A 15,378-nucleotide genomic window follows, 5' to 3' on the forward strand; every position below is an offset into this window, starting at 1 on the left:
ATAATCACTGTTGAACATCATGCAGAGTCTGGGTTTCTGTGACAGCCATTTTGTGTGAAGTCCTTAGATGCAGAAAGCAGATCCTCTCGATAGTTAAACACAGACTGCCAGTCCTTGCTGTTTCGTAGCAGTTCATTGTTCTTGTGAGCCTCATAATGGAAGCGAGATCCTTTCATTTCATACCTGAAAAGATTCAAAAATCAATCTCGTCACAACTCATCAAAAACAAATTGATCTTAGAACAATGATCCCAAAAGGTTACAGATCCATACTGGATACAATAGACCACCTTAACCCATTTCAATTATAAAATACACACTGAATACCCAAGAGATTGCACTTCAGGTATCTGTGAGCTTCAGATGTTGTCATAAATCATGACAGCAAAAGGTGAAGTAATTATTCTCTGAACTCAGATTAAACTACACATGTTAAATTGTCTCCCTTTTTATTAATAACTTCTTTGTTCATAAAATTTGATGACCTTAAAAGAAAATGGCAGCTGACTAATTTTGCTGCGTTCAATTTAACAACATAATTTTGTCGCCATAAATGAGAAACCATCTAATTACAACAAGACCATACTAATGTTCCTTTCAGATTGTAATCAATCGTAGAAATCGGTGATTTATAACAGACTGCAATCAGACCAGTCACTGGTGATTTATAATAGACTGTAGCTAGTCACATTACCTGTGATTCATGGTACAGTATATACATGATATATAATTATTTTTTACACATCCTTGGCTTGTGGTGATAGTTGCAAATAAATTACGCCTTGTTCTTCTGGTTTACCAGAAATCCTGCCAGCAGTCAAGCATGTTGTTTACATTCCATATTCAGTAAGTGCTACTGTGTGGCCTGGATAGGGTGGTGTTGCTGGGGTACTGCAGTGTCCCCATGGGTTATGTAATGCCTCGTTACCCTTTAGATGTTTTCTACCCTTTTTTATGGCTCCTGTATTTTGGATCACTTCACTAAGTCAGTCTCAACTCCTTGTGCCTTTGAGTGACTGCACCAAGCTGGTTATCAGAGAACAATACAGCACAGAAGGTGACCATTCAGCCTATTGTTTTTGTAGTAGAGCCATCCAATTACTCCCACTCCCCTGCTCTTTCCCCATAGCTCTGTAATTGTATTTTCCCTTCAAGTATTTATCCAATTCCCCTTTGAATGTTATTATTGAATCTGTTTCCACCACCATTTCAGGCAGTGCATTCCAGATCACAACAACTCACTGCACAAAAAAAAAGTTTCCTCGTGTCACCTCTTGCTCTTTTGCCAAAGACTTTAAATCTGTGTCCTCTGTTTACTGACCCTTCTGTCACTGGAAACGCTTTCTCTTTATTCACTCTATCTAAACCATTCATGATTCTGAACATCTCTATCAAATTTCCTCTTAACCTTTAGAACAACCCGGCTTCTCCAGTCTCTCTGCATAACTAAATCCCGCAGCTCTGGTATCATAATCACTTCTGCACCTCTTCAAGGCCTTGACATCCTTCCTAAAATGTGATGATGTTATCCAGGTAAACATTCAAGACTTTAAAGCTACTATGCCTCCACAAAATGTCTCTCCAGTCCTTAATAAAAGACCTTCACATTAGGGAGCAGCTAGCTTTTTAAAATCTCCTGTATAGTGCTTAATTTAAAAGGGACCTGATATTCACCCAAAACAATTCAGAACTGCTTCACATCTGTCACACTCCTTATTTACCACTTGGGCTGTGGGCCCCGTATTCTCTCCAGCTCTTGTTGCCGTTTCAGCTCCAGGAGTAACTCTTCCTCTACACGGAGACGCTGCAGCCTCAGCTGAGACAGCTCTTGTTGGTATGGAGACATTTCCACCAAAGACTGTCTGACATCGCCCTCTGCCAGCGACTGCAGGAACCTACAGGACAGTAGATAAAATAAAAAAGTTGACAAACACACAGCGTTTGTTACAAAACATTTCTTTCCTCACCAGGAACCATGTTCTGGAATCACTGAACATTAGTTTCACTCCAAGGTTTTACCCTACCGAACATAATCTCTTGAAATGTAAATCCACTTATAGAAAAAAAAAATTTTCACTCTACAAAACTCTGCCCCCGTCCACTTATTTTAGGCTATTTTTGTTAAACTTTGTCACAGCACCATATTCGGGTGATTTCACAAGATTAACAAACTACTCAGTATGACTGATCAGCCATTTTCAATTTTTTGTTTTGATAATTTAAATTAAAAGATGTACTGCAGATTGCACAATTTTGTTATTTTAGGTTTAAATTAAAATAGAGTGTGAAGGAAAAGTGGCAAAGATTAGAACACGAATCATATAGAATCATAGAAATTTACAGTACGGAAAGAGACCATTCCACCCATCGTGTCCATGCCCACCGACAAGTAGCATCCAGCCTATTCCTACTTTCCAACTCTTGGTCCATAACCTTATAGGTGACAGCTTTGGGTGCCTATCCAAGTATTTTTTAAATGTACGGAGGGTTTCTGCCTCTACCACTCCTTCAGGCAGTGAGTTCCAGATCCCCATCACACTCTGGGTGAAAACATTTCTCCTCAGATCCCCTCTAAACCTCCCACCTCTTACCCTAAGTCTCCCTGGTTATGGACCTCTCAACCAAGGGAATAGGGCCTCCCTATCCATTCTATCTAGACCACTCAGAATTTTATACACTTCAATTTGGTCTTTCCTCAGCTTCCTCTGTTCCAAAGAAAACAACCATAGCCTATCAAACATTTCTTCGTAACTAAATTTCTCTAGCCCAGACAACATCCTTGTAAACCTTCTCTAGTGCAATCACATTTTTCCTATACGGCAGTGACCAGAACTACACACAATAGTCCAGCTGTTGCCTAACTAGTGTTTTATACAGTTCCAGCATAATCTTGCAACTCTAATATTCTATGCCTTAGTTAATAAAGGCAAGTATCCTGTATGCTTTCTTGACCACCTTATCTACCTGTTCAGCCACCTCAGGGATCTATATACATGCACTATAAAGTCCCTCTATACCTCTCAGTATCTACCATTTATTGTGTATTACCTTGCCTTGTTAGCCTTCCCCAAATGCATTACCTCACATTTCTCCAGATTGAGCTCCATTTGCCACTGTTCCACCCACCTGACTAGTCCATTGATATCTTCCTGCAGTCTACAGCTTTCATCTTCATTGTCAACCACAGGCCAATTTGTGTATCGTCTGCAAATTCCTTAATCAATCATACCCCCTACATTCAAGTCCAAATCATTGACATATACCACAAAAAGCAAGGGAACTAGTAGAGACTCCTGCGGAACACCAATGGAAACAGCCTTCCAGTCACAAAAACACCCATCGACCATTACCCTTTGTTTCCTGCCTCTGAACCAATTTTCGCTCTAACTGGTCACTTTGCCTTGGATCCCTTGGGCTTTTACTTTTGTGACCAGTCTGCCATGTGGGACCCAATCACAAGCCTTGCTAAAATCCATATGGACTACATGAAATGAACTACCCTCATCGATCCTCATTACCTCCAGCACCACACCAGCAGCCAGAAGGGATTGGAAAATGATGGCCAGAGCCTCCATTATTTTTTCTTGTGCTTTCCTTAACAGTCTAGGATACATTTCATCCAGGCCTGGCGGATTTTAAACCCCTAATAGTTCCTCTCTCACTATGTTAATTTCATCTAATATTTCATACTCCTCTCTGATTGCAATGCCTGTATCGTCCCTCTCTTGTGAAAACAGACGCAAAGTATTCATTAAGAACCATACCAATGTCCTCTGCCTCCAAACACAGGTTACCCTTATGGTCCCAAGAGGCCCTACTCTTTCCTCAGTTATCCCCTTGCTCTTTATGCATTTATAGACATATCTTTGGGTTTTCCTTGATTTTACTTGCCAATATTTTTTCATGCCCTCTCTGTGCTTTTCTAATTTCCTTTTTAATTTGACCTGTACATTTGTTATACTCGTCTAGGTTTTCTGCAGTATTGAGTCCTCAGTATCGGTCATGAGATTCCTTTTTTTTCCCTTTATCGTCTCCTTTAAGCCCCATGACATCCAGGAGGCTCAGATTGGTTAGTCTCCCCCTTTTTCTTTAAGGGAACATACTTGCCCTGAACCCTCACTATCTCTTCCTTGAATGCTTCCCACTCATCTGGCACTGATTTACCTTCAAGTAGCTGTTTCCAGTCCACTTTAGCTAAATCACACCTTAGGTTAGTAAAATTAGCTTTTCCCTAATTGAGAACTTTTATTCCTGGTTTATTGTTGTCCTTTTCCATATTTACCCTAAATCTAACTGAATTATGATCACTTCTACCAATGTGCTTCCCAATTGATACCCCTTCTACCTGCCGAGCTTCATTCCCTAAATTAAGTCCAGAACGCGCCATCTCTTGTTGGGCTTGCATACTGACTAAAAAAATGTTTTCTTGAATGCATTTTAAGACCTCTGCTCCCTCTGTGCCATTCACACTAATTCCATCCCAGTTAATACTAGGGTAGTTGAAATCTCCCAATTACTGCCCTATTGTTTTTGACTTCTGAGATTTGCCTACATATTTGCTCTTCTATCTCCCTCCGACTGCTTGGTGATTGCCCTTTTTTGTTCTTTGATTCAACCCGTATGGCCTCATTTGATGATCCTTCTACCATATCATCCCTCCTCACAGCAATAATTGTTTCTTTAATCAATATTGCGACCGCCCCCTTTTTGATCTTCCTCTCTATTTCATCTGAAAACCCTGTAACCAGGAATGTTGAGCCACCATTCCTGCCCTTCTTTCAGCCATATCTCAGCAATAGCTACAATATCTCACTCCCACGTGTCAACCTGTGCTCTCAGCTCATAAACCTTATTCCCTAGACTTCTTGCATTGAAGTATTTACCATTTAGCACTGCCAAATTCCCTTGTTGCCCATTTTCTATCCTTTGTTTCCTCTGCCTTCCAAACACTTGCTAATTTTCTGCCTTCCGTTTCCAACTTTACTTCTCTGAATCTACTCAGGTTCCCATTCTCCTGCCAAGCTAGTTTAAACCCTCCCCAACAGCACTCGCAAAACCCTATGCAAGGAGTATTGGTCCCATCCCTGTTGACGTGCAACCCATCTGACTGGTCTCTTTAGAACCAGTCCCAATGCTTCAGGAATCTAAAGCCCTCCCTTCTGCACCACCTCTCCAGCCATGTATTCATCAGCTTTATCTTCCTATTTTTGTACTGATAAGTATTAGATTACATGCTACAAGTGGACTTCCCCATTTTTGCATGTAATTTAACCTCCAAAATCAAATTAGGTGGCTCTCTGACGGGTTAAAGATTTGAGAACTTAACTAACCCACACAAACTAGAAAGGGTTGCGAGTTTAATCCCCAACCTGTGCCAAATTAGCTGATGTAAGTTAGGCCAAAAGCTTGGGTACTACAATTAGCCCTTGGGCTATATGGGGGCAAGAGTTGGAACAAAAACACACAAAAAAAAAAGAGATTATAGTGTAGCAGTACTAGTGCTAGGAGAAAGAATCGTACAAATACCAGAGAGGGAGGAGCAGAATTACCAAAGGACGAGGCGCTGCAGTAGCACTGGGGTGGGAAGGGGCAGGCATGGGAAGGGCAGGAACTAATAGATGGAAATACTAAAAATGATAATTGTATTAAAAGGGTTAGTTGGATTAAGTCAAGAGGCCCATTTGGTTTACACCCATGATAACTGAGGGAGGTTTGTGTACGATGCAAAATTTTCAACAAAAAAAATCTTTGGAAAGAGGAATTGTATCGAATATGGAGGACAGGGAGGTAAATGTTATACCCTTGTTCATAAAGGGAATAGGGATAAATGTGATAATGATAGACCAGTTAGCCTCATGCCAATACTAGGAAAGATACCAAGGACCATAAGTGATGATATTAGAGAATGCTTAGAAGTGTACATGGGTGGTCAATGTAAATTTGTGATGGACAGATCAAGCTTGACTAATTTAATCAATTTATGAGGAAAAAGACAAAGAAAATCCAGTGGACGTGACATATTTGGACATTCAAAAAGTAACTGAAAATATGGCACACAAAGATTTGTTGGAAAAATGAACATGGCATTAAAGGTAAAGTGGTGGCATGGATACAGGCTGAAGGACATAAAGTAGATAGGAGTAAGTGGATGTTGCTGATCAAATTTGCTGCAATTCTTTCAGGAAATTACAGACCTTATAAATGGAAATTCTGTGGTTGTGATATATTTAAATTTCATCAATGCTTTTGGTATCCTGCTACACCAACAACTGGCCCACAATTGGTAGGAAGGCATGGAATAGGAAGCAGGTTTCTGTGGTAGATTGAAAATTGGCTAAACCAATGAAAAAAAAAGGGTGTTTGTGAATAGAGCTGGGTTAATATATGAAAGGGACAGAGGCAGGGTGCCACAGGGATCAGTGCTTGGAGCTGTTGCTGTTTACAGTGTATAAAAATGTTTTGGAGCCAGGGACAGAAAGAAGACTGCCTTAATATCAACTTGGGGCAAGGATATGTTTCAATAATATGAAACAAATAAACGAAATACAAAAGGAAACTGGGTAGATTGGGATAGTGGGTTGATGGGTGGCAAATGCAAGGTAATGAGACTAGAGAGGAGAAGTAAACATACAGAATACAAATTAATGGCTCTAGACTACAGGGCACACCACAGGAGAGGGATCTGAGCACTGATGGATAGTGAACTGAAAGAGACAACATAGTTTGTAGGATGAAACAAAAACAGAGAATGCTAGAAATACTCAGCAGGTCAGGTTGCATCTGTGGAAAGAAAAACAGCATTAATGTCTCTCCCCACAGATGCTGCCTGACCTGCTGAGTATTTTCAGCATTCTCTGTTTTTGTTTCAGATATCCAGCATCCACAGTATTTTGTGTTTGCAGGAAGAGTAGCCAAAGGAATACAGCACAAATCCCTGGAGGTTAGTCTGGACAAAACATTGGTACAGCCACCTCTGGAGTACTGTAAACAATTCTGATCACTGTACTATAGCAAGGATATCCAAGCATTGGAGGCAGTGTGAAAAAGGACAATGAAACGGATACTTAGCTTATGGCATCTAAGCTTTGGGAAGAGGCAGAAGAACCCCTTTCTTACTGAGGATACAAGAAGGCTCAGGAGAGGTAGTATTCAAGATTCTTAAAGGACTAGATAAATCAAACCGCAAAGAAATGTTCAAGATCACCTTTAACTCTAGAACCAAGGGGCACAGTTTCAAGCTTAGAAGGAGGAAAGTGCACAGATTTAACTACATTCTGCAAAGGCTGTGAACCTGTGGATTGGGTTACCTAGGGAGGCAGTGGAAGTAAAGAGAGATTGGAAAATGGTAAGGGAGAATTAGATAGATATTTAAGGTAGTTGGAAATTGAGAGATATTCATTTTTGGTACTGGATAGATTGCCTGCATTTCCAATTCTGTACTTTTCTATGATCCTTAGTTGTAGAGCAGAGTGATGGAATCACAGCAACTGAAACAGGGGCACCTCAGGCAATGAAATGGATCTTTAACCCAGCTCCAAACTAAGACTCCAATCAATCCCTAAAGAGATGCCAGTTGTCATTCCTGATAGTCAGAGCTGGGACTATGGGCTTTGGCTGTTTGTTGGTTTACCAACAGCTCTGCTTCCAGTTAAAAACCATAGAAATGATGCACGATTTATACAACCTTGTTTGCAGCAGTATGGTACAGACTGTGAAAGTAAGACTACCTTTCACTGATTTCCTGAGTAGAAAGAGATGTCAAAGCTGGGGCTGCTAAACTGTATGGAGTCCACAAGGATCTCAAGCTGTCTTCCAGGTTCTCACTGGGCACAAGTTGAGAGCTTAAGTTGAGCGCTCCTGGTCTATAGGAATATGATCGGGACAATCTGCTGGAGGTCATCGTCTTGCTCCCTGACCTCTGCCTGTTAATGGGGGGAGGTGGCTGCCCACATGCATTTACTTTCGCAGAACTTGGTCTCCACACGGGTTTGGGAGACTGGGAGCGGGACTGCTGCCAACGACTTCTTTTAGAAGCTGGGGACAGAGAACGTGATCGGATGCTTCTGGAGCGTCTGAGAGTCTGAGTTTGGTCTCTGAGGAATGATGATCTGGTTCTTTCAGGGGATTGAGGCCGGACAGGAATCTGAGGAGGAAGCAGAGCCCTGACTCCAATTACATGCGGTGCACCCATCCTAAGCGGAAAGCTTTCTCTGTAGGCATGGTCGACAGGTGAGATGGTGGAGGCTCTGCAGTTTTTGCTGGAGAGTTCACTTCCAGTGAGACCCACCATTCGATCAACAGGCGACATGGAGCGAATAGGAACACCAAGGTCTTCAAGCACCGGATATCTGCCCAGTGACTGCACTAAATGCCTTGGCCTCAAAAACCATTCTGACTCATCAGGGTTTTTTGGTTGCCCAACTACATCCTCCTCAGGAAACGTCCTATCACTCAAAACTGACCAGTCACCGTTTTTGCCACTGGATCGGAAGATGCTCTCCGACTCTCCTATCTTCTTGTACTCTGTCAATAATTCAGGGCTCAGACTGTCAGTCAGGCCTTTTACTTGCACCTTCAGTTCACTTAAACTTTGCTCCAACTCATCAATGCTGGGACTGTCCTTCCTGCTGCCGGACACAGGCCATTCTAATTAAAACAGAGATAATAGATAAATAACAAAATCAACATCACTTAAACGAAATGAAATTAAATTGGCTCACATTCAAACATGATGGCTCCAACGCACATGACACTGAACAGGAAATATGAAAACTTCAAGAGATGTATTAAGTTACAAGGAAAGGGCAGAGAAATTGAGGTGGAGAAGATACCTCTGATGCAGGAGCAGAGGATGAATGGCCCCACATTATACTGAAATATCTATGATTACTCAGTGGTACATGGCAGCTTCATCATTTGGCACAGTTCAACATGCAGTAATTTGCAGGGTTAATTTTGCAGAATACACCTGACAATCAGGCCTCATTCTTCAAACCAGTTTTAATTCTAGGTTATTATATAGAATTATCACAAAATCCAGTATTAACAACAGGCTGCCTATACTTGCAATTCCAGAGCTATGATGGAAGGGGTGCTGCTGCTTTGATGTTGCACTTTGAGTAGTCCCCACGCTATAATGAAATGTCAACTCCTTTGCAATAATATTGCTGTGGTCCTGAAGCACAGAGTGCGAAGCAAACAGCACATTATTTGGTGCCAGCAACTCTCAAAGGAATGCTGGTCATTTTTAAGCTGGAGTGATACTGAGGAATGGAACTGTCTGCAGTAAGACCAGGATGAAGAAAGGAAGAGCTCCAGATTGCAACAGGACGTGCAAAGCTGCAAGAGGTTCTGAAGAGAAGGGTGATACTTTCTGGAGCATAGCCTGAAAGTAGCATAGATAGAGATCATAGGGAGTGAATACCAGCTCTCGGATCTTAGCTACTGAGCCAGTGAGGTTAATGTAGTAATGTAGTGCAAAATATCTGGTACATAAATTTAGCTAGAAGTGCAAGGTCCCTACAGTGAAGCTTTCTTGTTGTTCACATTGTACCCACTTCTCCTTTTATTTCTGCTATTTGGAATTCTTTGCCCTAGAGGGCTGTGGATGCTCAGTCATTGAGCATATTCAAGACAGAGACTGATTGATTGATTTTTGAATACGAAGGGAATTAATTGTGGGATATGGGGATAGTGTGGGAAAGTAGAATTGTGGTGGATTAGCCATGATCATATTGAATGGCAGAGAAGGTTTGAAGAGCCAAATGGCCTACTCCTGTTCCTATTTCTTATGTGCTATGCTCCCTCTCCACTAGTAGCAAACAAGCTATTTTGTCAACCTAAAACAGTCACTGCTCAGATTGTCAGCATTCTTAAGACCTGATTCAATCTTGTGTAAAACATGGATGTTGGTTCAACTTCTTAAACTGTAACATCATACCCTTCAGTTCATCATCCATGGGCGTCTTTGCTGAGCTGCTGTGGAGTCTCCAGTCTGCTGATAGGTCTCTTGGTACTTGCTGATGCATGGTGAATGTCCTTTGGGAGTTTGTAAGATAACCATTTGGTTTCTTCCTGAAAAATGAAACAAATACATCCACCACAATTTGACATGCAACACTAAATCTGAGATCTGGTGGTTCTAGGCTGACAAACCAATCAGTTTATCCCTGTAGGATTAGATTTCAAAGGCTCAGTCAAATAGGAATTAACCTACATTGTGCAAATACCTCTCTATTCTATTCTCCAGTTCTGCACAATTCTCAGTTATCCACCTCAAGTAGATGGAACTTTGTTATTTAAAAATGGTGGTTTCTACAGAGACTCAGGAAGCAGTGGTGACCCAAATGGTAATCTAACTACAATCAGACTTACTGTTCATTAAATGCTCCTCTTTGTATCAGTATTTACAGGACACAGTTTTATGGTGACTAAGCAAAAAAAAAGCTTGCCTTTATATAGCACTTTTCATGCCCTTAGGATGTCTAAAGCACTTCACAGCCAATTAAGTACTTTTAAACTGTAGCCAGTTATAAAGGCAAATATTACAGCTAATTTGCATATAGCGAGGTTCCACCAACAGCAGAGGTAAACTTTGCTCAGAACACTGGGAGAATTTCCCTGCTCTTCTTCAAATAGTGCCATGGGATCCTTTAAATCACCATGAGAGGGAAGTTTAATGTCTGATCCAAAAGTGGACATGACTTGACACTAAATTGTCAGCCTAGACCAAGTTCTTGGAGTGGAGCTTTAATCAAGAATAACGTTGACACAATCCAAATTTCATTTTATTACATGTCGTTAGAGGGTTGGGGAATCCTAAGGTTTTTAAGAACAGTTTTAGGAATGAAATTTCATTGATTTATTATTAGGTTCCTTGTTTTATGGCGACTCAATAAAGCAAATTCCATTTCTAACACCTGGTAATAAAAACTTTTTCTCCGATTTTTAAAATGTGTGTTAGGAATCATATTCCACAAATTTGTGTATTTTCCAGAAAAATCACAAATCAATAGCCTTGAATATTTAGTATGTTTGACCTCTTGATTTCCCCTGTATGTTTTGCCAGTCCAGTAACGTGTCTCACCTACCTTACCATTTCAGTTCTGCTAAAAGTTTGCGACCCAAAATGTTAATCAGTTCTTTGCGTTCCAGATACTGACTGTCCTATTGTGTATTTTTATTGTTTCTTATTCTCATTTCTGATTTGGAGACAGAGGCAGCCATTCACGTTCAACTGGCCTGTCTAAACATCCCCAGCTATTAGGAAAATTCAAAATGGGCTATAAAAGCCGAGTTTGTGCAGATGCAGGCTACTACAGAACCTGCTTCTGTAATATAACTGGCCTTTTTCAACAGTCCTTTCAAAATGTGGGCAATGCTGGAAAGACCATATATATTGTCCATCTCTGACTGGCCTGAAAAAGCATTGGCAGGTCGTCTTAAATTGCAGTAGTCCTACCCATGATGGTGATCCCGCCAAAGGTGTTAGGTAGGAAATTCCAGAATTTAACCCAGCAACCGACAAAATATATTTCAAGTCATGATGGTGTGTACATTAGAGAGAAACCTGGGGTGAAGGATATACACAGAATATTGCTGTTTTCCTCTTCCTCGGTGGCAGAGGTGAGTTGCTGGAGTGCAGAGATTGCAGAACCGCCTTCAGACCCGGGGACTGAAACGAACCGAAACCACCACAACCACAATAAACGGAAATACCGTTTAAAACCCAATAACATTGTTGCATATTGCTCTTTAAATGGTTAAATCCCTCACCTCCCACTTCAAATGAAAGTAAACGTGAGGATATACACGATAACACGACACAAATAAGTAATAAACATCAATAAACCCCAGGCTTAGGGATATGTCTACATTTAAATAGTTGCATCGCCTCCGTGCAGCCGCCTCGGCGTCCATAGCAACCTCCCCAGCAACAGCCCGAGGCGAAGCTTCAGCACCGCGCCGACCCAAGAGCCGCCATTCCTGGCTTTGTTACCGAGACTGGGATAAGGCCAGGACAGCAACTCCTACCTCAAAGGGCTCCTGACTCCATGCAGAACAAACGCCCGATCCGCGCCAAGATCCATGGCCACCAGAGCAGGAGCCGGTCCAAACTACCATCCGCCGGCATAACCAACCTCTGACCTTCTCTGACGACCAATCAAATCATACTCTCGATTAACAACAACCAATTGTCATTTAATATTGCCCAGCGTCTTGACCAATGGCGGCAACGACGCTCATTCACCAATCGACGCATTGATTGCTCGGTGTATTGACCAATGTGGAGCGGGGTCAGAGGCTACGCGGCGCATGTGTACTGGGTGTAGAGGTCACCGCGCGCGTGTGGAGACGCCGCCATGTCCTGGATCTTTGGTTTAAACAAGGGGAGCCAGCAGGGCTCCGGCGATTCGGGGTCGCCGTCACCGCCGGGACCCCCTAGCGGAGGTGGCAGCGATGGCTCTGATCGCGATCGGCAAAAGGACAAATGGACCAACTTCGACCCGACCGGCCTGGAGCGCGCGGCCAAGGCTGCCCGGGACCTCGATTCATCCCGTGAGTGGCCAGAAAGCCGGGGCCTGGGGGTCATTAGGCCTCGACGGAGACCCGCGGCCCTGACAGTTGCTTCAGTCGGATTCTCTTTTGAATTATTTTTTGGGGGGTGGGGGGAGACGGCCTGTGACCTTCAGCCGGGGTATCAAAGGGGTCAAAGCAGCCAGGTCGTGGGGTGGGATCGGTCTGACGGGGTTTGTATTTTTCTGGCGGGGGATCAAGCCCCGAATATCTTCTCTAATTCCCACTTTTTGTTTTGTTTCTCTGATCAGGCCACGCCAAGGATGCTCTGGAACTCTCGCGGTTACAGGAGCAAACCCTCCAAATGGAGCATCAAACTCGCATCAAGGTACAGGAACGTTGGGGGTAGAGGACAGGAGCTAGGGAGGAAATGGTACAATGTAGGTAGACGGGTACAGGGCCTTTGGAGATGGAAGTAGAGGCAGGCACCGTGGGAAAATTGTGTAAGGCTGGAAGACTGGGTACACAATGCTTCCAGGGGCTGAAATACCTCTTCAGGTTAGTGTTTGGGGGTCTATCGTGCGTGCGTGGGGACTTCGTGTATCTTCGTGTAGCAGTTCCGATGAAGGGTCACTGACCCGAAACGTTAGCTCTGCTTCTCTTTCCACAGATGCTGCCAGACCTGCTGAGTGATTCCAGCATTTCTTGTTTTTATTTCGTGTGTCTTACTATTTGGTTGCAGTGTCAGCAGTTCCATTGGGCAGAGACCTGGCTCAACAGAGCCTACTCATTGACTTGTGACTCTTTCCAGTACATTTCCAGTAGCATATAGTGTGGACTTTGAAGTAGTTATAATCCATAGAGTTATACAGCACAGAAACAGGCCCTTCGACCCATCTTGTCTGTGCCGGCCATCAAGCACCTATCCATTCTAATCTCATTTTCCAGCACTTGGCCTGTAGCCTTTTATGCTAAGGCATTTCAAGTGCTCATCTAAATACTTCTTAAATGTTGTGAGGGTTCCGACCTCTACCATCCCCTCAGACAGCGTGTTCCAGATTCCAAACACCCTCTGGGTGCAAAAATTTTTCCTCAAATTCCCTCCAAACCCCCTGCCCCTTATCTTAAATCTATGCCCCCTGGTTATTGACCCCTCTGCTAAGGGAAAAAATTTCTTCCTATCTATCCTATCAATGCCCTTCATAATTTTGTACACCTCAGGCAGTTCCCCCCTCAGCCTTCTCTGCTCTAAGGAAAACAACCCTAGCCGATCCAGTCTCTCGTTATAGCTGAAATGCTCCAGTCCAGGCAACATCCTGGTGAATCTCCTCTGCACCCTCTCCAGTGCAATCACATACTTCCTATATTTAGGAGATTATTTCAGAGATACAGCAATTTGGATTGATTTAACCCATGTTACATGGTTTGCTCTGATGAGCTTCACTTAAAAGTGGAGCCGTTCATAGGCAGTGTTTAGTATTTTAAAATCATTATTGGTTTTGGGGGGTTAGGACTAAAATTTAATAATTTATCTCTGGTGTTCTTAATATTTAGAGTGACTTGTTGCCTTGCATCCATGAATCACTCATGTATAGTAATGTAATTTGTGTTAAGAGTATATTAGACATTTTTTTTTGTCTGGTAGATTTTCTGCAGCTGTGTGATTTTCAGAATGTTTAATTCTGATTTAAAGATTTCTAAAATTCTGGTGAGAATATCCAATCTGGTGAGGTCCCCAAATCTGTTTGTAGATTGTTCCAATGAATGAATAGGTCTGTTGTGATTCTGTCTGCAGGAATATGAAGCTGCTGTGGAGCAACTAAAAGGTGATCAGATCAAAGTGCAGGGAGAAGAGAAGCGGAAAACACTAACTGAAGAAACGAGGCAGCACCAGGCAGTAAGTCTTTGCACTGGTAGTAGTAATTTCCCATGGGATCCCAGAAATGGTGCCAAAAATGAATGGACTTCAGCCCGCGAGTACCCGATTCTTATCATTATCAGTGGAGGCTGGGAGCATCTCTACATGGAGGGAATGCCAAAGGTCCCTCAGCAAGACTGGGGTTCCAAGGCAGGTACCCTGAGCCATTGGTGCTTGGCTCCCAGAGAATGGGTAAAAACATTAGATATCTAGGAGCAGATTATATCACTGTCTGGGAGCAGTCTCATAATTCCCTCAGCTGAGGAAAATTATATGAAGCGGGCACGAGCTGTGGTTTAATGGGGAGAAGATAAAATCACTGAAGCATTTAGTCACTGGCTGTAATGTTGTGGCAGCAAAATTCTGTACAGATGTATTAGACATATGATATCCTTCTGGATATAAAGATCAAGCTGTAAACTTAGGAATTCAACCTAAACAGTGGATGTTATCAAAAGGACTCATTCGCTGTTGGTATACTACTTCAGATGGATCAGGATTTATCTTGAAACTAATCCAACATTTCTTTTAGATACATTATTGCTTACCATCGGAAATTGGTAAAGTACGCTGTGAGTGGTTTGTTTCAAGCCTACAAACTAAATTTGGCACCTTGTTTTACAGCGAGCTCAATATCAGGACAAACTAGCAAGACAACGATACGATGACCAACTCCGCCAGCAGGTAAACAGCATGGAGTCTCAGACAGTCTTGTTGTATGGTGACGGAGGGCTGGGTGGCTTTCTTTTTACGAGGTCTGGAGGTGTAGATAATCTTTTTGTAAATCTTTTGTTCTTTCTGAATGTAGAAAGTACAAAGGAGATCTCAAAAAGGGACTATGAGAGGCAAAGAGAGAGTATAAGAATAGATTAGGGGCTGACATCAAAGGAACGCTTCTATAAACACACAAATAGTAAAAGGATAGTTAGAGGAAGGGTGGAACTA

The 15,378-nt window shown here is 42.4% G+C and overlaps 2 protein-coding genes across 3 annotated transcripts in view; one reads left to right on the top strand and one right to left on the bottom strand.

Annotated features, from left to right (window-relative positions):
- Positions 1-12,134, bottom strand: LOC137351909 (uncharacterized). 2 transcript variants are annotated; one of them, XM_068016785.1, is made up of 5 exons: positions 12,033-12,134; positions 9,940-10,073; positions 7,727-8,645; positions 1,721-1,894; positions 1-183 (listed from the first exon to the last, which is right to left on the bottom strand). In XM_068016785.1, exons 1-5 carry the CDS (start codon positions 12,086-12,088, stop codon positions 18-20), a joined length of 1,449 nt encoding a protein of 482 aa, XP_067872886.1. In that variant the 5' UTR covers positions 12,089-12,134; the 3' UTR covers positions 1-17. The 2 variants fall into 2 exon arrangements, with proteins under 2 accessions (XP_067872886.1, XP_067872887.1); XM_068016786.1 differs by having other exon boundaries at positions 112-183; positions 1,674-1,894.
- A 187-nt stretch (positions 12,135-12,321) lies between these two features.
- atad3 (ATPase family AAA domain containing 3) overlaps positions 12,322-15,378 on the top strand; it is a 54,115-nt gene continuing 51,058 nt past the window's right edge. Inside the window, exons 1-4 of the mRNA XM_068017314.1 lie at positions 12,322-12,557; positions 12,827-12,903; positions 14,311-14,412; positions 15,058-15,117. Of these exons, the coding sequence (XP_067873415.1) occupies positions 12,362-12,557; positions 12,827-12,903; positions 14,311-14,412; positions 15,058-15,117 (435 nt within the window). The 5' untranslated portion in view covers positions 12,322-12,361. The remainder of the gene's footprint in view (positions 12,558-12,826; positions 12,904-14,310; positions 14,413-15,057; positions 15,118-15,378) is intronic.

Source organism: Heterodontus francisci, chromosome 37 (assembly GCF_036365525.1).
Source record: "Heterodontus francisci isolate sHetFra1 chromosome 37, sHetFra1.hap1, whole genome shotgun sequence".
Classification (NCBI taxonomy): domain Eukaryota; kingdom Metazoa; phylum Chordata; class Chondrichthyes; order Heterodontiformes; family Heterodontidae; genus Heterodontus; species Heterodontus francisci.